At 29.0% G+C, this 25,962-nt stretch overlaps 3 protein-coding genes across 3 annotated transcripts; all 3 read left to right on the plus strand.

The window, feature by feature from the left end:
* The first annotated feature begins 6,901 nt into the window (after positions 1 to 6,901).
* On the plus strand, positions 6,902 to 9,529 carry LOC125848223 (bidirectional sugar transporter SWEET16-like). Its single transcript, XM_049528055.1, has 6 exons — positions 6,902 to 7,012; positions 7,136 to 7,172; positions 7,538 to 7,748; positions 7,872 to 8,033; positions 8,218 to 8,337; positions 9,180 to 9,529. The coding sequence occupies exons 1-6, from the start codon at positions 6,979 to 6,981 to the stop codon at positions 9,495 to 9,497; spliced, it is 882 nt and encodes a 293-aa protein (XP_049384012.1). The 5' UTR covers positions 6,902 to 6,978; the 3' UTR covers positions 9,498 to 9,529.
* Positions 9,530 to 11,963: 2,434 nt separating this feature from the next.
* LOC125848278 (bidirectional sugar transporter SWEET16-like) lies at positions 11,964 to 15,600 on the plus strand. Its single transcript, XM_049528125.1, has 6 exons — positions 11,964 to 12,086; positions 12,181 to 12,217; positions 12,489 to 12,699; positions 13,599 to 13,760; positions 14,237 to 14,356; positions 15,201 to 15,600. The coding sequence occupies exons 1-6, from the start codon at positions 11,981 to 11,983 to the stop codon at positions 15,348 to 15,350; spliced, it is 786 nt and encodes a 261-aa protein (XP_049384082.1). The 5' UTR covers positions 11,964 to 11,980; the 3' UTR covers positions 15,351 to 15,600.
* Positions 15,601 to 18,207: 2,607 nt separating this feature from the next.
* On the plus strand, positions 18,208 to 21,977 carry LOC125848304 (bidirectional sugar transporter SWEET17-like). The gene is made up of 6 exons (XM_049528162.1): positions 18,208 to 18,241; positions 18,398 to 18,434; positions 18,565 to 18,775; positions 19,844 to 20,005; positions 20,151 to 20,270; positions 21,726 to 21,977. The coding sequence occupies exons 1-6, from the start codon at positions 18,208 to 18,210 to the stop codon at positions 21,855 to 21,857; spliced, it is 696 nt and encodes a 231-aa protein (XP_049384119.1). The 3' UTR covers positions 21,858 to 21,977.
* The last annotated feature ends 3,985 nt before the right edge of the window (positions 21,978 to 25,962 follow it).

Genomic DNA, 25,962 nt, shown 5'->3' on the forward strand with positions numbered 1-25,962 from the left:
TTCGGCTAACATAAAAGTGTACAAGAAGCTATAGAACAACTCTAACGCAACTTAAATAAACAATGCAACGGAGATTCACTCCCACATTGTTTTGTTCATCTCCTTAATTAAATTGATTTTTTAAATCTTTTGCATGATAAAAAATAAATAAAACTCAAAGAAGAAACTAAGATATGCGGTCTCACGAATGAATAAAAGTAAATATTACAAAAACATATATTTGTAAAAATCAAAGCGTTTGTCTGTATATGTCCTCGGTGGCATAAAAGATGGACAACAAAATTCTTACACCTCATACATAAGGCAGAACAAAGAACATAAGTAAATATTCTTCTATTATCCAATTCTCATGCATCGTAAATACAAACAACATTGCAGGTGTTTATAATAAAATTTAAAGCAATAGAAAAAAAATCACAATAATAAATAAAATACGAAGAAACAAAGTATAATTAATAAATATTGTAGTTATAAATTTGTTTATTCCTTGATGACAATATTTGATGTCTTTATGACCTCTATTCAAGAATTTATGGGATATTCGAGATGCCTTTTCAAGAATATATTATCTTTTATATAGGCATTAAAAGTTGATTTATGATAGAATAGTCTTCAAAAATTCTAATTGAAATCAAACACATGTTGTAGAGCCTATAAAATTTCAATCAAAACATATAGTATATATATGTAACATCTTCTACAGATTTCGTAATGCCACATATTATATCAACCTTCTCTTTTCACTTCTTTTAAAATAAATAAATAAATTGTTCAATCCACGAATTCAATCACCATGAATATTAAACCGGATTTTATGGCTGGAATTACAGGTTTTCATGATTTCATCTTTGAATAATCTCTCTTTCGAGCTTGCGCTTTTTTATTTTTCGTTAATTAAGTTATGATTAGTTCGCTGATCCTTATTTGATTTGTAACATAATCAGTTTGGTGTAATTTTTCAGGAAATGTCATCTCTATTCTACTTTGTACATCTCCAGCGTAAGTACAATTAATGAGCCATACATTACTCATTTTTTTTAATTAAGTAAATTAAAGTACAAAATTTAATTGGGACTTGGATTTTTAGGGGTGCATTTTGGGGCATGGCGAAAAAAAAATCAGCTGGTGAATACAATGCATTTCCTTACATGTAAATTGTGTGGGTGTGCTCACCCAAATCATTTACCTTCTTATTTATCTCATTTATGCTCCTTGCCATAAAAAAGTATGATCTCTTTTCATCTTAAAACTATATTTTTGCTTTGTCCTCAAGTTTATAATTAATTATATTTGGTGATTTGATGGATCAGGTGAAGGCAATTATTTTGGTGATTATAATGAACATCATTTTTCCTAGAGTATCAATAGCTTTGAGTGTTGTTGTGCTCCATGGTGATGTCAGGAATACATTCATTGGTATTTTATGTGCACTTGTTACAATAGCCATGTATGCATCCCCTCTTTCCGTCATGGTATGATTTGATTATGTAAATATCTTTTACATAACTATTTTAATTTATTTGCACAAATAATGACCTTAAATTAGTTACAACTTCATTATTATATTTTTTCTTAATTAATTTACTATCAGATAGCATAACAGTAATAAGGTCGAAGACAATTGAATGTATGTCATTTCTCCTCTCATTTTTCCTGCTACTCAATGCTGGGGCTTAGTTTGCTTTTGCTATGTTCCTCCAAGATCCTTATCTAATCGTAAGTACTTTCACAATTCCATATTTCAATTTGCTATTATTAGTATAGCTTACTTACTAGTTTAATGTTAATCGTATGTGATGTGATTGTTTACATTTTGAAAATCAGGTACCAAATGTGGTTGGATTAGCGTCAAGGTCAGCACAGCTAATTATTTACATAAATGTATAAGAAAAAACCTTCACAAGTGATGAACACATCAGTAGAAATGATTGAGGAAGGGTGCAGCAATAATTAATATGAAGAGTAGAAGCGTAACATTATCAAAGTGTTCCAGTTTTAAGCAAATAATGGAAAATCTTTCATTCAATGATCAATCAGGATCTCACTCTGCTTATCTTTTGGTTCCATAACGAAATTAATTTACTCTTTTAATTTAATAGTAAAATATGTTCAAATAGGTGATTTGGCTAACGACTCACAATGGAATTCAATCATTCAATAATTGGCTTCATGTTTGGTCCGTCAAACAGAACTAAGAGGGTGTTTGGATTGACTTAAAAGTTGGTAAAATCGATTTTTAAGCCAGTTTTTTACTTCTGGAGTGTTTGACAAATAAAAAATAACTTAAAATAAGTTAGAAAGTGTTTGACAAGGTAAAAAATGATTTAAATAAGTCAAAAATCAAAAGTAGGTCTCCCCCTACTTTTTGTTTTTTTATTTAAAATTCATTTTAGTTTGATTTTTTATTTTTGACTTAAAAACTATTCTTTTTTTTTTAAGAGTAACTTTCACATATAGCAAATACAAAAATCATATTTGTATGTTATATCTATAGTTTGCATAACTGCGTTTCATAGCAAACTTTATGTTTGTTATGGCTATTTCGCTATACATATATACAAAAGATGCAATTGTATAATCTATTTCGGTATACATATACAAAATAATCAATTGTATAATCTGTGTTTCTATAATGCGAGAAAGAGAGAAAGACAAAAGAAAACTGGGCAGGGGAAGATCGTATTTGTATAATCATAAGTGTATAGGACGAAAAATATATGTATTGTATTTGTATATACAACTTTCTTTCGCTTTATACAAACACAAACACAATGTATACATTTGTGTTTGTATAAAGTGAGAGAGGCGAGTGAGAGTGGCGAGCAAGATCTGGGAGAGGGGAACGAAAATATATGTATATGTACAATTTTCTTTCGCTTTATACAAATACAAACAAATTTTATAAATTTGTGTTTGTATAAAAGGCGAGAGAGGCGAGCGAGACTGCCGACGAGAATGAGAGTGGCGAGCGAGATTCCACCAGGGAGAGAATAGCAACAATTTGCTATGGGGTACAATTAAATCAAACTATGTTTATAACATTTAATTTGAATTAATAGTTTGCTATTATATATAATTTTCCCTTTTTTTATCCAATCCAAACGGGCTCTAATTCTGAGTAAGGGAAAGAGAAAGGACTTAATGGGCCTGCTTTCTTGGGCCAAGTCGGATTAGTGGACTATTTCACTAATTATAGTAGAACCTTCTTGGAAACTTACATAAATATACTATAATAAAAAAATATTTACCATTTATAGCAATAACATTTTTTTTTTCACTTGATCACTTTAATACATTTATAATACATATTACAAAGAACAATTTATTATTCACATATAATACAAGTTTTATTGATGGATAATACATTTATCACGCATTTTAATACATTTATTATATATACAACGTGTCAATTTCTTACCAAACAAGCATAATATATTTTATAAAACAGTTATAATACATATATATTGCATACATAATTCACTTTTAATATATATTACATATTTACATAATATTGTTATAAATGGTAATAAATAAAAAGTATCGCTAAAATTAGTAAATATTTATTAAAAGGTACCAATATAATTTTTCCAACCTTTTTTTACATAAATACTCATCTGACGCATGTTCTCATTTTTTATTGTTATCAAACATAGCAAAATATATATATATAACCACTCGAACAATTGGTAAAAGATTTTAAAACCTTTTTAATAAAAATATGATTTTTAAAAAAATTATTAATTAAATGATCGAGAATTCAATTCATAATGTTCTTATGTCCACTATAAAATAGCTAGTATAAGACATGATTCATCGTGTAGCAAATATAAATCTTAAGTTGCACGCGGAAACAAAATAAGTAAATAACAATATCATAATGATAATATGACATAGACATAAAGATATATGGTAGTTCAACTTTAACTTTAGAGAAGGTTTGAAACTATAAAATGCTGTCTTTTGTGATCTTAGGTTACTTTCTGTCTGCCAATTTAGTTACTAGTCAACTATGGAATAATTCAAAACCAACTTAACTTCCTTGTTTGATTAAAACGTCATCAAATTAAATACAAAATCCATAAAACAGTATTAGCAGCACGTGTTCTACGCAAAGCAATTCGTCATTTAGTCGAATTTTAGTTCTAAAGGTAGCTACTTTTAATACCTACTATCAAATACTAGACTTTAGTTTTAAAGCTATTAACATTTAGGGTGTGTTAGGTTGGGTGGAAAATACTTCTTTCTTTTTTTTAGCTTTTTTAAGTTTAGTTGGTAAAAAAATTTGAAAGATGTTTTTTCAAAAATAAAAAATAAATACAAGTTTTAAAAAAAATATGAATATGACTTTTTCTATTGGAAGTAGGGAAAATAAGCTCCATTACAATGTTGATTAAAGTAGTATTTATTTTCCACTTTCCAAACACACCTCTTTTTCACCTCACCCTCCATCATCACCACTCCAGATCCTCACCTCTCATAGTATTTATCTAGATTATATATCAATATTTTAAAAATAATATTTTTTTTGTTCAACTTATCGAATATAGAAAAAAAATAAACAAGAGACTCCTTTATATTTTGAAATCAAATGGAATTCAAAAGATTAACAATAGGAACTTGAGGAATGATTCGCGTGGTTAAATTTTTTGTTGGAGTTTGAAAACCTAGTAACAATTCCTACAGTATAAATATTTGTAAGTTCAAAACCAAATAATGATTTATACGGTTCAAACTTTTATAAAATTTTCCATATCTCAAGCAGGAGTATTTAAGTCCGAATTTTATTTCATAAGTGTGGCTATATTTCCCTCTTACTTTTCAAACGATGCCTAAAACTCACCCAAAAACTAACCGTCCCACCTAATTTTTATTGTTATCACGAGATTATCAAAAACAAATTCAAATGCCCAAATTCACATTCCATTACACTTCCAGATTAAGTAGAACGACTATTCATATTACGTATGTAGAAATTGTTGCCCAAAAAAAAAAAAAGATCTTGTCCAAAATCTCTTTAGAATCATGAAGTAGAATAACAACCATTCTTTTGTATGAGATAAAAGTTAGGTAACATTATGAAAAGAAAAAAAAAGGTAACATAATAATCAAGAATTGGCAAGCAAGTAGAGACTGGTGGTGCCAACATGTACATTTATGGGAAAGACTCCAAGTTAGTGGCTGTAACATTCAAACTTTTTTTTTTTCCAATCAAAAGTACTTCTATTAAATGACGCAACTTCTTCAATCATGCTTCTCTTTTTTTTCATTTTTCTGTTTGTAACTTTTGAGGGAATGAATTACCTCACAACAGAAATTAACCATGTGGACTGTCTACCGTCATTATCCTAAGTCCTAACCTCTATTAATTATTTCAAACTGGGGTTGATGTAAAGTTCCGATATAGATTTACCCGATCTCAATAATTTTAGCTTACATAATTGGTGTTACTTTTTTAATTAAATACTAGTAATTGATTAGGTTTTGATTAATTGTTAGGTGTAGCATGGCAATTTACGTAGTAAGCTTTTATCTTATTGTGATTTTTCTTAGAGGAAACAATAATCCTCTGCATTATATTCAAGAAAAATAAACGTCAAATCTTAATCCAATGAATTGATAAAATTTGATCATGTAAAAAGATATACTATATATCTAGTATGCATTGGCTAAACTAAAGTTCCGGTTCAAAGTTTAATATCTGCCTAACACAGGATGGCAAATGGGCCGAACCGACCACTTGCGGGGCAAATCTACAAAGACTTTAACCGTTTCGTCTCGCACTATTTTTTTGGTTCAAACCATAGTCTAAAAGTTCGAGTTGATACAATATGTGTACAGCGGAAATTTCAAAAATAATATAGACAGCAATTTAAGATGGGAAATAATTTTTAATACCATTATATGCGTACACCCTTTGATGGACTTTAAACATAACACATGGCTAGCTACGTGTTTACCAAACTATAGTAGTACTAAATGAGCATGCATTGAAGATAAAGTCGCAATTATTAAATAATCAATGGTACTTTATACTTGGTCATACTAAGAAACTCTTGGTCATGATTTGGATATGAAAAGGCCTCAAATCAACCATCAACATAGTTTCCGAATATAAATCTTTTAAGAAAAAAAAAATCTGGATGGAGTGGACTAATTAAAACCAAGTCAGATATTATAGTATACCAAATAAAATATCTACAACAAGAAACGTAAAAAGTTTGTAGACTGAAACAAGTGCATAATTACAACTATATACACATTGGAATTCAACATTATCTTTAGTCATGATGATTGTGTAGACCTCAAAATAATAATAAAATAAATTATGGAGGTTTTTGAGAAAAAATTTACAACTGCAATACTCAGTTTGGAATGATGATCATAACACAGAATTAAATAACCAGCAAGTCTTGAACATCATAGTTAATAAGATGGGTAAGTCATTTAAAGGGTCCAACCTCCTCTAGAACTTTGCCAGATATTATAGATTTATCTTCCTTTCACTTTTGATAAGATTTCTTTATGAACTAACTTGGGCTAAACACCCGCCTAAAATTTAATAGGATGAAGTGAATTGAATGACATACGATTTCATAAACTAATTATATCATATCTACGTACAAGTAAATAAAAAATTAGTAATTACTTCTTTTAGTTCTCAAATTAATGGTTCACTTTAAATTTAAATTATGTATTCGCCTCTGACCGCTTTGGGTAAATATAGCCAGAAGTACCAAACTACAGAGGGTAACGTGTCCTGTTCTTGTAATATTGAATATCGCTCGCTCATTATATATTTGACCTTTTGGATACCAACTTTCGACCATTATTTATTGTTTACATGATCTACTACTTGTTTCTTTCTCTTCACTCTATTTCTCATCCACTACTTTTTCTTTTTCCTTCACCTAACTCTTACTACTACTATAATTGTTACCTTTCTACTTTCATATCTTTTGTTTTTTGTTTTCCACCTTCATGGCTAACTTTAGCTTCATCCTCGGCATAATTGGTAAGTTTCATATAATTAAATCTTTAAACACATAAAAAAGTGTAAATTTTGAACAATTAATGATAAATTCTAGTTTGTTAATTAATATGAAATCATTGTTTTATAATGACTATGTTTCTGCAGGGAATGTCATCTCCATACTTATGTTCGCTGCTCCAATGTAAGTCTAACAATATTTATAGTTGTGTTGTAATTTATCCTTTATTTTTTAGGTAATATTTTTATATACTACTAATCATAAGGTGCATACCTTTTCAAATTATTTTTCAATTTTCAAAACAATGATTAATTTGCACCCTAGCTGTAACCAATTAAAATTATCTCGAGACATGTTAAAATTTAATCTCGTAACCATATTAGATTCTGTAACGAATAGATAGCTTATGATCATGCTCTGTTTTCATTATTAAATTAAATTAAACTACAATAGTCGATGTGACTTTTAATACTTTACACATTTCATCCTCTGTAGTTGCAACATTTGGTTAATAAAAAAAAATTCCTCAACAATTATTAATATTTCAGAAAAACATTCAAAAGGATAATGAAGAAGAAATCAACAGAGGATTTTAAAGGGATACCATATATCACAACACTATTGAGCACATGTTTGTGGACATTTTATGGGTTACTCAAACCTGGAGGTTTGCTAGTGGTCACAGTCAATGGTACTGGTGCCATATTCCACATCATATATGTCACTCTCTTTCTCATTTATGCTCCCAAACCTCTTAAGGTAAAAAAATAAAATAAAATGAAGTTGCATAATTTTTTAAATTTTTGATCTCTTATTCATTTTCACTTTTTAATTATTTTTTGTTTTGATGTAAATAATAATAATAATTATTATTATTTTCAGATTCAATCAATGAAATTGGTGGCAATAATAAATATAGCATTTCTTGGGGCTGTAATTGCAATCACTTTACTAGCTGTGCACGGAACCACTCGACTCACATTAGTCGGATTTTTATGCGCTGCTTTGAATATTGGCATGTATGCAGCTCCTCTAGCAGCTACGGTAATTCTTTTTTCTGCCTAAAAATTGTTTTTATCGATCGAGTTATTTATTAAATTGGAAATATGAACAGTTACCTAGGTTAAAGTACACGAATAATATCATGTATGTAATATGTATAAGTTATTTTTATACATTTTTTTATTCTGAAGAATTGAAATTGAAGTTGTTAATTGAACATGTACAGAGGACAGTGATAAAAATGAAGAGTGTGGAGTACATGCCATTTTTCCTTTCCTTCTTCCAGTTCCTTAATGGAGGGGTATGGACTGCCTATGCAGTTCTTGTCAAAGATTATTTTATTGGAGTAAGTTTTCCTTTTCCTTTTTTGAATTTTTCTATTTCTGAATTTTCACTTATTTTTTTAATACTACTATGTTTGATGAATCGTGAACCACATAAAATGGGAATGAACTAACGCAACTAAAATAAGTGCTACACATAAATAAAAGAGTACACCTAAACTTTTCAAAGAAAGATTATTTTAGGTTAAAATTGTTTATAATTATAGAAAGTTGATAATTACTTTTTTTGGGATATATTAAAAAAGAAAATCGTTTCATATAAATTGGAATACAAAAAATAGATTATATTTTTTCATCAATGTATAATTTGGTAAGTAAAATTATTGTGATCTGTGCTCTAGTGTATAACAGCCAGAGTTGATATATTAGTCGAGGTCCGCACTAACTAAAATAATATCGTTAATTAATAATAGTAGAAAATGCAAAATGATTGAGATGTCTGGACCCCTCCACTGATTCGGAGTTAGTACACATGTGCAATGCTCTTTTGAGTTCCAATTTTACATCCACCTCCTTTATAACCCACTAATTGGTTGGGGCCCTTTTTCCTAATCAATTACTTCAACTGTTTCAAATTATTTATCTGATATTAACTTGATATGAGTTTAAGAAAAATTAAAATTCTGGGTGTTAAATTATAAATATGTAGATTGTATCAAAATGTCATTCAATCTCGTGATTTTAAATATGTCATGTGGAAGTTGAAATAAAATAATTATCAAAAAAGGAAAAAAAAAATGAACTAAAAAAAAGTTGATGGATAGAGTAATATTTATTGAAAAAAATATTATCAAAATGATGTATTTATATGAATAATATTGATAAATACATGTGTTTTGTTCAGGTGCCAAATGGGATAGGCTTCATATTGGGCACGGCCCAATTAATCCTGTACTTTATGTACTACAAGTCAAGCCCAACAAAATCCACAGAAGAAAAAGGCTCGGCCCATCTAATGAAAAGAGAAATTCAAATGAAAGATGTTAATGGAGCCCATGAAAATGAGAAAAATAGAAATCTTCACAAAGGGAAAAGTCTTCCCAAGCCATCATTAGTTCGTCAATATAGTGTGAGACTAGTAAAGACTCTCTCAAATACCCCATCTTCTTTGGGCTCACACAATGTAAATGATATTGAAAAAGGCCTTAAAGAAGCCCACTAAATTTCTAATTGTATTAACGAAATAGGCCCAACTTTTTTTTTTTCTTATTTGGGCCTTTATATGTTGTAATGATAGCCGAAGCTCTAAATCCGAGCTCGCTATTTTTTCTTCTTTTCTTTTGGTGTGTTTTCTAAATACACTATGGGATTTATGTAAGTTATACTAATATAAATAATAAAGTTTAATGTCTAGTTTGATGACGACAATTTTATAATTTTGGAAAATAAGAGAAGTCTTATTTCAGTGTGTACTGTTGGTAAAATTATTACTTTTTGACAAATTCTATTTTCTCATATGAAATAGCAAAGACAACGCGTAGTGCTTAATTTTCTATTAATGTTAGAATTGAATACTAATTACTAAAATACAAGAGTTTGTGACCAGGAAGGAGTCAGAGAAGTTCAATATATATATATATATATATATATATTAGTTGTCCCTTTCCATCTAGTGGATAGTTGATTAGCATTTAGAAAAAACATTTCTCCTACTAATTAACAATTGTTTAATCAGAGATTTTGTATATATTAAAATCAATTAAAATACTAGTTAAAAAGATCTGTGTTGATCCCACAAATCTTCACAAGGAAGGTCAAACATACTTCCTCCGATCCATATTATTTGTCTACTTTTTCTCGTATACATCTTAAAAAAGTCATAAATAAAATACTAATTTGTCTTTGAACTTTTTTTTAAATATACTCTATTTATGTGCATTATTCACCAATACCAAGAATAACATAAAGAGATTTTCTTAGAATCTTACAATTGTTTTTAGGGAAAAAGGTTTGAAATATATCCAAACTTTGATCGAAATTGCTGTAACGATATCAAACTTTGGAAAGGACCTGTTACCCCCTGCACTATTTAATAGTATATTTTAAGGGTATATATGTGCCTACTTGGACATCATAAATATTGCATAATTATAAATACCAACGTGTCCACGTGGGCACATATATATCTTTAAAATACACTATTAAATAGTGCAAGGGTAAAAGGTCCTTCATAAAGTTTGGTATCGTAACAACAATTTCAGTCAAAACTGAAGTATTTTTCAGACCTTTTTTCCTTTTTTTTTTTTTACTTTCAAAAGAGTTAACTTTTATAAGGATAAAATGAAAATAAATAAATTAATTCTATATTGATTTTATAAACTAACAAGTAATTTGAACATACATTTTAATAACGCGAATATGAGTATATTTTGCGTTGAAATCAGAGAAATAAGTGTAGTGCGCACCCCGTTAATTGAAACAACTTTAGTATGTGAACATTGAAGAACTTAAAAAAATTGCAATTAGAATGAGGAGGAGCATAGACTAGAAAGTTGTACAAACATTGTAATTGTAATATAATATAAGTCACATGAGTTATGTGTACAAAAAAAACTAATAAGAAAAACATCTAAGCCCTAAGGTATGAGCTTTGAAATAATTGCCAATAGTATATGTTACTATCCAATAATAATAAACAATTATACATGCCAAACAACACTGACAAAATGTCAACTTCTGAAAATATTTTTTTATTCTAAGATATTAATTATTGGAAACAAGTTTCTGTCAATTGTTTGTAAACTGTCGATAGTATGGTTATGACTTATGATAACTTTTTGCAACGCAACAACACTTTCAAATTGGAGTTTCAAAGTTTGAATAACAACTCAAACAAGAACAATGAAAGAATTATATCTGATTTTCTTTTTGTGATAGGAATGAACAAAGAAGAACAACATTATTGAGAAGAAGATATTTTTGCCATATTGGACTGCATGGGTGGACTGTCATGTCAGCTCTAATGACAAAAATAACGTTTTAAGGGTATTTATTGTCCAAAACATAGACGACAAGGGTAGATTTGATCCCAAGCATAATTAAAGGATATAATGAGCTATTTCAAATAGTTCGAGGATAATTTTGACCATTTTCCGTTTACTTAGTTAACTCTTTTGCTTTTACAAAGTTTCAGTTTCAAATCTCAACGAAGGCAAGGTAATTTCTTTCAATAATAGATGGATTTCTCTAATATCTCTGCTCATTACTACATCAAAAATAGTTTTTAGTGGCTAAGTATATGTTTTTAGCAGTTATTAGTACTCTTGTAAATGTCCATAAAGCTTATAATTAATGATATTGGATTCAATGACAATTAACTAATATAGGTAAATGTTTTAACACTCTTCATTAATATGTTAATTTATTACCGCTAAAAACTGTTTTTATCGTAGTGGCTATGAAAGATAACATGTATCTAATGATATACTTAATCGAGGTGTGTGCAAACTATAGCTATCTCAAAGAATACAATTTATATATAAAAAAACTAACAACCTTTTTCATTGTTATTAAATAACTAGAAAATCCCTTAATTCTATTGATTAAACAACCAAGAAAATATATCGATTTCCCACTAGTGCATTATCCAAGTCATTAGCCTATTTATATGAAGCCAGAAAAGAAAATACTAGCTTCTCATATACAATGATTCTCTTTCTCTCTCTCTCTCTTGCACACACATATTTCTCTTGCTTCTCCTCATCCTCAAGTGTCAAGATGGAAACTCTTCCTCTCATCATTGGAATCATAGGTTATATATAATATTTCATCTCAAGTATATAATTATCACTGATTTGATATATACTTTTTAATGCTGAAATGTGTTAATTTTTCTCCAATTTCAGGCAACATCATTTCAGTTCTCATGTTTCTTGCCCCGGTGTAAGTAATTAATTAGGGTTGTTTGGTTGGGAACAAGTTATTCCAGGATTAATTATCCTGGATTAGCTATATTGGGATAACTTATCCCATTATAACGGTATAAAATGGTGTGATAAGTTATCTCTAACTTGACAACCAGACAACACTCCAAAATTTTATCCCTGAATTATTTTTTCTATCTCAAGACGATTCATTTTTATCCCTCACACTAAATGAATTCTTAACTTATAATATAAGTTAAAATTGTTAAATTTTTATTTTTAATTTGCAGAGGGACATTCAGAAGAATAGTACAGAATAAATCAACAGAGGATTTTGATAGCCTTCCATACATTTGTACATTGCTTAATTCATCATTGTGGACTTACTATGGAATTATTAAGCCAGGCAGCTACCTTGTCTCTACTGTCAATGGCTTTGGAGTCATCGTTGAGACTATCTACATTGCTTTGTTCCTCAAATTTGCTGATAAAAAAATGAGAGTGAGTAATAATTTAGTTAATCACATAGTATAGTGCACTTAAGAAACTGAATTATTGCATCATGGGTCCGGAGTCAGAATTTGAAGTCGATCTCTATAGGTTCGAAATTTTTAGCCTTTCTGAGTTATTGCATTCTAAATTTTGTATATATAAATGATTACTTTTGAGTTTATTTTGGAAGAATTGACATGTTTTTTTTCTTGTACAAAAACAAATGTGACTATTTGGATTTTATTTTGGAAGAGCTTCTTTTTTTTAGCTAGGTTAAGGTTAATGAGTTGAAACTATTTTTGAGGATTTCATGAAAGTTGAATTATGTACCTCCTCTATTAAAAGTTAAAACCGACACTAAACATACATATGTGGTTGCTGGTATAATCATATGCTCCAAAGTAGAAACCAAGAATACATATATTATTTTTTTATTGACATAATTTTTTTAATCGGTTTAAATATGAATAAAGACTTTTTCTTTGTGTTTAACAATTTTTTTAATTTCAACTTTCAGTATAATACGTTTATAATTATAAGATTAATGAACATTTTAATATATATATATTTTTTTTAAAACTCCATATCATATCAAAATTGACTAAACAAATTGAAATAAGAAAGGACTATAGAGAAGTTGTTTTCAAATTGTGCGGTAATGATGCACCTGAGGGGCTGTCAATGTGTACATCTTTTTGTCGTGTTCATTTTTGTCCACACAACTGGACAAGAATGACCCATCATACTTTATTATTAGCGAGAAAAATTAAGCACGAGGGATAATATTCCTAAAAATATCATCAACTACTTTTTAAATTATTTTTTGTGGTGAAAAAATTCACTAAAAAGTCGAAAACTCATAATTATAATTACTGAAAAACTAATTTTTTGCTGTCCTGTTTATGCAGAAAAATACAGGCATCCTAGCTGGGATTCTGAATGTGGGTATTTTAGCAACGATTCTATTATTGGCGCAGTTCATTTTACATGGAGAGATGAGAATTAACGTTATTGGTTTCCTGTCCACATGTTTAAACATCATCATGTATAGCTCCCCTCTTGGTGTTATGGTAATTTCCCCGCTTTAATTTCCACAAAATAATTCTCCTCAAATATCATATGCCTGAATTATGGTCTAAACGAAATATATACATAAAATAATGAATCCAAAATTTAAATGTTATGGTCTATATATATATGTTACGTGCTGAAATGTATGTACTTGATTCTTGCACATATATATTTTCATGAGCTAATCTCTAGCAATTTTTGTGATGGTACTTTCATTATTGGTTAATTAGTTATTTAAATACCACCAAGTAGTATGGTGATGATATGGATTGAACTTTGAGCTTTTTGAAAATGAAGAAATTCTAAATAATAAATGGTGTGCTAAATCTTTTATAAGTTCTACATTATGCAAATTTGAATTAGTTAGACTATCTAAATGTGGAATACTGAATTTATAAAACAATTCAGTTTCATGTGGGCTACCTTTTTTTAAAATAAGTAACTCTTTCAATTTTTTTATTTTTTATTTTTGCAGAAAACAGTGGTGAGAAGTAAGAGTGTTGAGTTTATGCCATTTCTTCTCTCATTTTTCTTTTTCTTAAATGGTGGCGTTTGGACATTGTACGCCCTGCTTGTGAGTGATTGGTTTCTTGGAGTAAGTTCTATTCCTCATCAAAATATATTTTTATTTTTTCGTACAATTTTTTGACGACATAGTCTCCAAACACTTTAAAACTGATTTTGACATAAAAAGAATCTGAAATAAGCCAATCCAAGTATATTTTGAATAAGGAACACGAAGAAAATTTTAAATTCACAAGGATCACGCATAAAGCGACAAGTGGCTTGAGACAAGTTTATGTAATCAATTTATAATTTAATTACCTGTAACAATATATTAATGACGCGCACTTCTAATTAAGAAACGAAGACTTCTCTTTTTAGCTACCTACAAGTTGGATTTATTATAATATTATTGTCTAGTATTTATAAATTACAAGTACTAATTAAGTCTTATTTAATTTACACACATATGCACGATAAATTTCTTTACACAAATCTTTTTAGTCTTATTTAATTATGCACGTATGTACGATAAGTTTCTTTACACAATCTTTAATTTTCAGATCCAATGATATTATTTTTTCCCCGTTTTAATATATGTGATTTTGTTAAGAAAGAAAGAAAGATTTTCTAAAAAAAAATTGTGATCTAAAACAAGTGATGAATGTTTGTGTGACTATAAATCGCCTTATTAAAAATAAAGTTGACATTTATAAATTAAATTAGAACTAAATATAGAAGATTATGTCACATAATTGGAACAGAGGGAGTTGTTACTAGTTCTTTTATCATGAAGAAACGTTAAATCAATTAATCAATCTCCTTAAACACAAATATTTAGCAAATTTTTCAATAGAAGTATATATCAATAGCTTAATGAAGTTGAATTACAAGTAATTATTAAGTGTATATAATATAATGTGATTTGACAAAAGGTACCAAATGGAATTGGATGGTTTCTTGGAGCAGTGCAGCTGGTTATATATGTAATTTACCGCAGCCCTAATTCATCTGTGGAAGATTTAGAACAAGGAGACCAAACGGAACGCTTGCTGCCACCTTCTTCCACCCCAACACTGCAGTAAATATATACACCCAACACAATAAGTACTATTTGTTTGTTATTTAATTTTAATCTGCTGCGGGTATTAGTGTGACGGTCTATGTTGTTTAAATTCTTCTAAAAAAATCTAGGGATGCGTGTTGAATCCTCTAAAAAAGTGTTTTTAAAGGATTTAACACGAATATGACAATATTTTGAAAAGTCCAAACAAATTAGGTCATAATTACTTGGTAGAGGTCAGTATTTTGGGGATACCATATTCTTATCTTCTTTGAATGTAACATGTATTATTTCATTTGGTCTATGGAAATACACTTGTTCATCTTCTTTGAAGTTTGAACCCAAAAAATCTCTAGTTTTGTGTGAGAGTTTTTGGTAAATTCGCTCGCTCAATTTTATTTTTTACTGTTACATTTTTATTTATTTTAAATGGTGACATCGCTTATAAAAAAGTCCAATAAAATTAAACGATGAACTTACATTTTTGCATTTCACAAAATGAAAGATAACCACAAATATTTTCTCAATCAAATATTATATTGTTCATGCAAAAAGAGATATTTATATATTTTTGGCGATCCAATAATTTAAAATTTTATTTCCAGGACAACTATAATGGTCGCCCATAAAGTAATTGCTTTTTACTGTCCTATTTCTTAAAGATGTGGCAGATATGAATTTTCATTTGTTTCAATTTGCTTGCTTAAATATGAGTATAATTAAGGATTAAATTTAATTAATTCAATGTGAATTTGGATATCTTTATAAAATAATATAAATTATGATAAATATAATTTTAATTAACTGTTCATATAATTTTAAAGTCAAACAAATTAAAAAAAAAGTAGTAGAAGTATTATGAGGAAATGATCAAAATGGTCCTTCCTATATAGGGGTTGCTTTATTTTGGTCCTTAATATATTTTAGGTGATTGAAATAGTCCTTCATGTATGACAAAATATATTCAATTTGATCCTTTACCCTAAACTTAACAAATTTGTCCCAAAAAATGTTAAATATAACGGTGAACCCCACATAATTTACAAATCCACTATTTTTCTCTTCTTAATTTATTACTTCAAAATCTAACACTATTTTATCAAGAACAAATGCTATACCACCCATATTAGCATTTACAATCACAAGACAGAACCAACACAACATAGCATAACTTCACACAAAGAAGAACCCAAACTCATACACTGAATCTTGTCCCGTTCATCAATCGCAGAGCCACATCAGGAATGAATACACAAGTTACATAGCTACTTCAGTCAAAAATACCAAAAAATAAATCTAGTAGAACCCACTTATCAACAACCAAATAAGGATGATACCAAAAATTCACAGAATAACCCCAATAACATGAAATTCAAGAACCCCAATACACAAAGTAAAACTTGTTCTAGATTACCCACCAAAAATCTCCACCATCCCACATGTTGACCTTTTTGGAGAATTAATCACTCCAGACAATTTTTTTTTTAAAAATAAACAATAAACAAAAGAGGATTATAACCAAAGGAAAGAAATATCAATAGATTAACAAAAGCAATCATGTATATAGAAAGTACCAAAAACAACGTAAATGCAGATATTATACCATTCAATTCCTAGATTATACAATTAACTTAATTTTCTATCTTGGTTACGTTCTACCGACAAATGAAATTCTTGATGATCCATTTCATTCAACCTTTTTACAATAATTATTTTATGAATTGTGTGGTTAGATGTTAGAGAAAATGGTCATGAAACTAAATTGTTAAGTTTAATAAAGATGGTAGAAATGGTGGATTTTGTAAGTTATGTGGGGCCCACAGTTATATTTAACAGTTTTTTGGGATAAATTGTTAAGTTTAAGATAAAAGACTAAATTAAATACATTTTATTATACATGAAGGACTATTTCAATCACCTAAAATATATTAAGGACCAAAATAAAGTAACCTCAATATATCAAAGACCATTTTGATCATTTTCTCTAGTATTGTGGACCAGGAAGAATAGGTGGAATTGTCAGAAAGAGAAATGGGAAAGGATCAAAAGATCTGAAAAATTTATAAATATAAAGAAAATAGAAGAGAAGAAATTGTGACTACCACATTTCAGTTGTTAGAGTTGACAACATTTTAATAAAGAGTTACCATTAAACCAAAAAAGATCTTTTAATGATGATTAATTAATAATTATAATTTAATTGTTACTAAATATATATTTTTAAAGTCCATTATTAATGTCAATTACATTTTAGCACTATTCTTAATAAATTTCATTAGAGCCTACAATAACATTAAATCAATGACAATTAATAAATATCGATAAAATTTCAACGTTCTTTGTTAATGTTTGGAGCTAATTTTTTTTTTTATTAAAAAAGTAACGACAGACACAGTACAACAACAGCTTAAAACATATACAATTCAACATTGCAACCAAAAGACACTAAACAAAAATAACTTTTAGCGGCAATAAATAAACATATTAATAAAGAGTGCTAAAGTCTTGATCGGCATTAGTTAAATGCCATTAAATGCAATGTCGCTAAAGACTTTAGGGACGACTGTTAATTACCGCTAAAAGTATATATTTAGCGGCAATTAAGAATTTATTGCCATTAATGCTATTTTTGTTGTAGTGAGAAAGTCATTTCCAGAAATTATTAAGGACCGTACGTACATATATCATGGCCCAAATAAAACCATATAGTTCAAGATAGTACTTTATACATTATAAATCATATATATTTAATCAACTCATTTGCTTTCGTAAGAAACAACTCGTCTACTACATCTACGAACACATTCGTAGATGGTATATATACCATCCTCATTCTCTCTTTAAATCACTCACACAATTGTGCTTCCTAAAGAGTCAAGATGGAAAATCTTTCTTTCATCATTGGATTCTTAGGTATTACTATTTCATCTTAAATCATTCACAACACTTTTTTTCCAAGAAAGAACCATTTTGGGATTAACATCTTTAGTCAATTTACTCTTAATACAAATGTTCTTAATTTTTAATTTTTTTTGGCTGAATTGTGCTTCTTCTTTAATTTTTTGGTAGGTAACATCTTTTCAGGTCTCGTGTTTCTTTCCCCAGTGTAAGTAATTTACAATACCAAAAAAAATAATATCAATTTATGAGTATTATTTAGTTAAAATTGTCAATTCTTTATATTTATGGCTCTGATCCCTTTTGTAATAAACTTTTAATTTGTGAAAAATGTGCAGAGGGACATTCAGAAGAATAGTACAGAATAAATCAACAGAGGATTTTGATAGCCTTCCATACATTTGTACATTGCTTAATTCATCTTTGTGGACTTACTATGGAATTATTAAGCCAGGCAGCTACCTTGTCTCTACTGTCAATGGCTTTGGAGTCATTGTTGAGACTATCTACATTGCTTTGTTCCTCAAATTTGCTCATCCAAAAATGAGAGTGAGTAATCTAATTAATATCATAGTACATTTGCAAACTAAATTGTTCGGATTTAAAGTTTATATGTTCAAAATTTTAGTCTTTTCATTCTAAATTGATAATTCGTACATGTTAAATAATTTTTCAAGACATAAGAATTTCAACCGGTGCAATTTATGTAAAATATAGCCATCTTGACAGATCTATATGTTCAAGTGATCTTATTTATTTATTTTTTCTAAAGATGCATTTTGATTAGAGAATGATTATTATTGAGTTTATTTTTGAAAAAAATGCTATACTTTTTTTTTGTACAAAAGAAATGCAAGAATTTGGAAGAACTGTTTGGGAAAAAATTTATCAATATAATATTTACTCTGCTTTTGTTAGTTGAATAGTAACTTGGAACTTTTTTCTAAAAAAAAAACAATTTGAGGCTTTCATGAAGGTGGAATTACGAACTCTCTGTTAGATTCGACAGTCACACATATAGTTGTTAGTAATATTAATTATAGTAATTAGTATATGGTCCAATTAAAAAGTAAATAAACATTATTGAAGAAAAAATTTTGTGGCAGCAGAAAAATATTTAGAAGTTCTTTCCAATAGGCAATAACTATAGTTAGGCCACTAGGCTGTTGGTCCTGTTATTTTGTGTCCATACAAACTGGAATTTTACATTCTGCTCCAGAAATAACATTCAAAATTTTCATAAAGAAAAATAATATATACATGCACAAATTTTTGGAAAATTTTATATTATACAGCTAGACAAAAGATAACAAGTGAATCGTTTGATAGAGATAATAAACTTAGAAAAATAATAAAAAATACTACATATAATTATTATATTACAAGAATTGATTTTAAAAAGTCAAGATCTTCTAATCTTGATAGTGCTCTAAAAATGTTTCCTCTCAGAGATGGATCGAGAAAAAATTAAAAGAAGTTTTATGTTTGGATTAGAGACACACCCTTATATAATTCTTTAAATATTTTTTTAGGTTTAAATCGTACTTTTTAATAACCTCCCTTTGTAATAACTATACATTTATATATAAACTGATTATCTCTTTTTTTTAATTACAGACTAAGACAGCCAGCCTAGCTGGGGTTCTGAATGTGGGGATTTTAGCAACAATTCTATTATTGGGGCAGTTGCTTTTACATGGTCAAATGAGAATTAACGTAATTGGTTTCCTTACCGCAGGTTTAACCATCATCATGTATAGCTCCCCTTTTGGTGTTGTGGTAATTTGCCTCTTTAATCTCTCAAAAATGTTTTACGTAAAGTATGTACGAATTTAAATGTGTTATGAAAAATAATTAATTACAGAAAGCTGGTTTACTAATTTCATTTATATTAATTATTATTATTATTATTATTTTTAAACAGAAAACAGTGGTGACAACGAAGAGTGTAGAGTATATGCCATTTTTTCTATCGTTTTTCCTTTTCTTAAATGGCGGCGTTTGGACTTTGTACGCCTTGCTTGTGGGTGACTGGTTTGTTGGAGTAAGTTTTCTATCATCAAATATTCAATATTCAATACTCATCATTTATTGAGTAGTAGACAAAAAATCTGATGATATTAATAGTTTGCAATCTACATCACGTTTCTGCACGACAAGTAATTATGTAAGCATTTATGAGCAGGGATCAATGCAAGTACTATACATGTCATTACTTGACATCGATAAAATGCTAATCTTCTTAATTTTCTATAAGTTAAATAGTCATAGATTATTAGTACTTTCCAGCCTAACAACATAGTTACAACCTATTATTAACCCAACTAGGTAAGTATTATAAGTGAATCATATTTTTAAATTTTTCATTAGAGTTTTCAGGTTAGAAACAAATGGACTTTCTATATATAGGACCATTTTTATTATAACATGATGAATTATCTCTATTTTAGTAACTTTGCCCAAGTTACTCGAGATTATCAATTATTATGTTTTGTCACGTTAGGAATATCATGAAAAAATATAGTAAAGTGTTGGTCAAAATTTTTATCGTTTGATTCTAAATAAAGAAGCTATTATAATTAAGAGTGGACAGAGAGAGTAAAATTTAAGGCTAGAAATAAAAAGATATGGGACAACTATTTCTATTTATTTCCTTTTTATAAAAAAAATAAAATTGTTAAAATGTAGCAAGCAAGAATCAAATCAAGGACCTTAGTGTCACGGACTTAGAGTTCTCACTAATGTTCCGTGCGGCACTTGACAACTTACTCACGAATCTTTCACGATCTTGTAAACTCAAGTAAGCCTTTATGACTAAGATCGCTAAGAGAATGAAAGGAAAGACTTAGAGAATTTTGAAAGAAGACTTTATATTGCTTGGAGAATGCTTTACACTTTGTTGGATTGCTTTCTTTCTTTCTTCATGCCTAGCAAATGAGGGGCACCCCTATTTATACTAACACCTAGGGACTAAAGTGCAATTTAAAATTACTTTATAAGTTCCTAGACTATTTACACTTTGGTCCCTCTCTAGAAATCTCTACACTTTCTAGGAATTTCTAAGGTTTTCCAAGAAAATATCTAAGGCATTCTAGAGAATTCTAAGGAAGGACCTAGGGATTTCTAAGCCTTCTTGAAAACTCTATGGGCTTCTAGAGTTCTCTATAAACCTCTCCATAACTCTAGACTCTTCCGTCCCTATCCGACTGCAAAATTTGATTGTGAAGTGGCGGGACGTGACATTAGGCTCTTAAATGAGAGTGCTTACCGTTGGACCACAAGCCTTTGTTATGTTTAAGGGTGTTCATTTATTAATATATCGACATAATAAAAAATATTTTATCTATATACACCATCTAATTTTTCGGCAAATGGTATTCGATTGACCACCCTTAGTTCCGCCCCTGTACAGTAGTCAAATTTGATGATTTTAGTCCTAATTAAGTTTAATGACTGCTTAACTATATATATGATGCAATATTGTCACAAATCACAATAGGTATCAAATGGGACGGGATGCTTTCTGGGAGCAGTGCAGCTGATTATTTACATCATTTACCGGAACCCTAATTCATCAAAACAATTAGAGGACCAAACGGAGTGCGGCCTGCTACCACATTCTTCCAGCTAAAACTCAACAGTAAAAACATAAGGTTAATTATTTTATGTTGAAGCAAAGAGATGTTGATTGTTGAACAACTCTATTGCTAGCTGTTACATGAAATGAAAATCATGTGTGCTAATTATATTATATGTTTTGGTTATGCATTAGTTAATTAATGTTTTCAAAATTTTGGAAAATGACTATTTATTTGTATGTCATTAAATTCATTTGAGTATAATGTGAGTTTTAGTGTCACGGCCACGAGGCACCTCATTAAGATTAGTATCTTTTTGATATAACATTTTTCTTATCTACAGTACTCCACTTTAAAGATAACATATTCAATACAAAATCTAATCGAAAATCAACTCAAATTATTAATTGAGTGAAATGAAAAAAGAACTTGACTAATAATTTGGTTTGATTTGATTTAGTATTGAGAAAAAAATTCTAACTATACTTAGGTTGGTTTGGTTTTAATTAAAAAAAAGTCAACCTAAGTATAAAGTTTATTTTATACATAAGATTATATACTTTGATATAATTTTTAAATATTTCTTATACTTTTTCATAATTTTTATCTTTTAACATATTATAGTTCTATTCATTGCTAAAAAGGTTGAAAAGAGGGCCCCTCACACCGTTATGTTCCCGTTGAGTGATTCACTGACACTATTGTTTTTTATACCGATATACTATTGTTTCTTGTTTTTTAGAAATTAAATTATGTTTTCTTTACTTATTTTAATATTTCTTTTTTTGAAAACATGCTTTAAACTTTGTTGTTTATTATTTCTAATATTCTAAGTATTTTACTAATACATGATTAAATATTATTAAAATTAGGTTATTTATTTTAAATTTCTAAACTAATGTAAAATTAAAGAACAAATATTCAATATTATTGTCATTCTTAGGGTTGAATTATTATTTTGTGTTAGCATTAGTATTGATTAGATTTTGACTTGAGCTTTATCAGAGTTACTAATATTTATGGATCAAAATGCTAAGTGGTTTCTTGGAATAAGTTTTATTTTAACATCCTCATCTTATCTTTATATAAGTAGTAGAAAATAAAAGATATCATGATCAAATTAATTGTATCGTCCCCATCCTCCAACACATCTATCTCCATCATCTCACACCTACCTTCGTACCCTAATCTTTTATAATATTTGTATAAATTAAAAATAAATATTTTTTACTAACTTACCAAACAAACAAAAAAATAAAAACTCATATTTTTTTAGAAAACATATTTCAAAACCTTTGTACCAAACACAGTCTAGGCCACTTGTAATTGAAAAAANTGAAGGGGTGATTATGGCGTCATGCGGAAGCTTACAATTGCAAATAATATGATTGATAAATTAGATGACAAAAACTTATACTAAAAACTAATATAAAGAAAAAAACATTAAAATTGTTGAGAGATTAAATCTCCCCATAAACAAGACTCTTTAAACGACTACATTGTGGATATTATTGTTGTTTTTGTTAGAAGAAACAAACCTATATTTATAAAGTCCTAAAACCTTTTCTTACTAGAAAAGGAGTCCAAAAAGGAGAGAATAAACCAAATATAAAATAATATTATATTTTCCTTTCAAGAAAAATAAAAATATTTATGGTAATGTTTTGTTTTTTCTTTAAGGAAAAATAAATCTTAAATTATGGTAAGAAAATCAGGGCAAAACCCTAACAAAAAGAAGACTTCTCTTTTCAGCTACCTACTGGCTACAAGTTGGATTTATTATAATATGGTCTTATAGTATTTTTGTAAATAATTACAAGTACTTAATCTTATTTTCACGTATATATACACAATATGTTTTTCAGGATTCAACTATATTAATTACTAGACACAATTTGGTATCACAAAATAGTTCAATCAATCAACAACGCCTTAAACACGAATATTTGGCTAATATACATGGATAACCTAATTATGTTTAATTACTAGTAATTAACAACATATAATGTGATTTCGTAAAGGTACCAAATTTTATGCGATGGTTTCTGGGAGCAGTGCAGCTGGCTATATATGTCATTTACCACAACCCTAATTCATCAAACTTGAAAAAAATTGAAAGAAAATATTTTTTTGCAAAGTGAAAAATGATATGAAAATTTAACATTACAGTATAATTATATGTAGAAACAATGTGATGACGAACAACCCGATTGATGCTAGCTGTTAATGTTTTTCAAGAATTTGAAACCATGAGTATTTGTATGTAAAATATGCTGCGAGTTTTAGTGTCACGGCTACCTCATAAAGGTTTGTACTTTGTATTATTTATAATATAAGGTAGCATCTATTATTTCATTTGGTCTAAATTGACATGTACAAAGTCGTCAACTGCCCAAATTGACATGTCTGGGCCAATCACAATATGCAAACTTAGCTTGTCACATTGACTTTGTAATAGTCTTGATCAAAGTCTTGCGAAAAAAAAGTTTATATATCTACATTTGGACTGTCGACGTACCCCTACAACTATAATTAATTAAAGGTGTTGCACATTATCTCTACGAGATTATTGAAAATTTGAGAGAAGGCATCCATAACTTTCTGGAGGCATTTCCCCAGAAGAGATTAATCAAAAGTCTTCCTCAATCTTACGTGTTATATAAAACAATCCTCCTTTTTATTGATGAATAATGATGATAAACTAGTCTGCATATAAAGAAGAATTCATCATTCTTCCGTGATGAGCTGAAAGTCTTCTAAACCTTAGTATTTATGATCAAGGCATTGTTCCGCATTCATTATTAAGTTCAAGTGTTCAACTAATATGTTTATCAAATTGCTCTTGTATGGATTTTTTTGTTGGTTCACCGCTCATGTATGGATAATGGGAGCAATTCCTTCCTTTGTTTGGAGTTGTAAAAAGCCCAATGACGCTGCTATGGACTAGCCCACTTATCCAAAGACAGGGAAATGGTCCAATTGGTTTGGTCTCTATTCAATTTGATAAAGTTCTCCGGTTAGTTGCATCCAACCCAATGTATTTATCCTGATTGGATCGATAACCTAAACTATTTACCAGATTATATATTCAAATGGTATTAAGGAGTAACTAAGTAGTGTTTTCACTGAAGCATTGCATATTCTCTTTGATACCATCACAGTATATATATATATATATATACTAGATAATTTAAGGCCCGTGATACGGGCCCAATATAATTTCACATATTTTTTTGAAAAGAAAAAATTACATAAATTCACAACTTAAGATATTATAATCCTCTCTCGGATACATGAGGGCTGGACATAATATGGTTTAAACCAAAAAAACCGACCGAACCAATTTTTTTAAATTTCGGTTTCAGTTTTTCAGTTATTTCGATCGGTTTCGATTTCAATTTCCAATATTTAAGTTTTTCGGTTCGATTTTTGGTTTTTAGCTAAAAAAATTCAGTTAATCGAAAAAACCAAAATTATATGTACCCCTTAATTAAATGTCAGCCCATGCCCAGTCGACCCATATTCAAATTAGGCCCATATTCCAATCAAAAATCCCTAAATTGATTTCCCTAACACAGACCATCGTAAGTCATAACTCTCATCTCTCAACTCTCGTTAGTCGTCTCGTCTCGTCTCAATTATGACTTACGCCACAACTCGTCTGTCAACTCTCATTTCTCAGCTCGTCGTCCATCGTCTCTTAAGTCTCAAGCCAGTCGCTGCTCCTAGCTCCTCGCTGAGTGCTCGCGCCTCGCAGCCTGCAACTGCTCAGTGCTCGTGACTCGAAAGTCAAAGGTCGGTGCTCACTGGGCAGTGGCCACTACTCATTGCATCTTAAGTATTAATTTCATCTAGAAATCTTTATATATGTTATATTCAATTTCAAATACGATATGAGTAGTAAGTATTGAGGGGTGTGCTTGTAAGTTGTAATTGTCATACCTTGTAAATGTAAGTATGTAACAACATATATTTAATTCGTTATAGCCAGCAATGGATGTTGGCCATGAAACTCCGAGGATGTTTGCTTATAATAGAAACATAATTCTACTTCAAAATTTTCAATATGTTAACAATATTGGGTGTCTTAACAGATCTGATAATCTCCAGTTTGTTGAGTTTGAAATGTTTAGCTGATCTTGAAGATAGATACATATA

Source organism: Solanum stenotomum, chromosome 1, assembly GCF_019186545.1.
Source record: "Solanum stenotomum isolate F172 chromosome 1, ASM1918654v1, whole genome shotgun sequence".
NCBI classification, from domain to species: domain Eukaryota; kingdom Viridiplantae; phylum Streptophyta; class Magnoliopsida; order Solanales; family Solanaceae; genus Solanum; species Solanum stenotomum.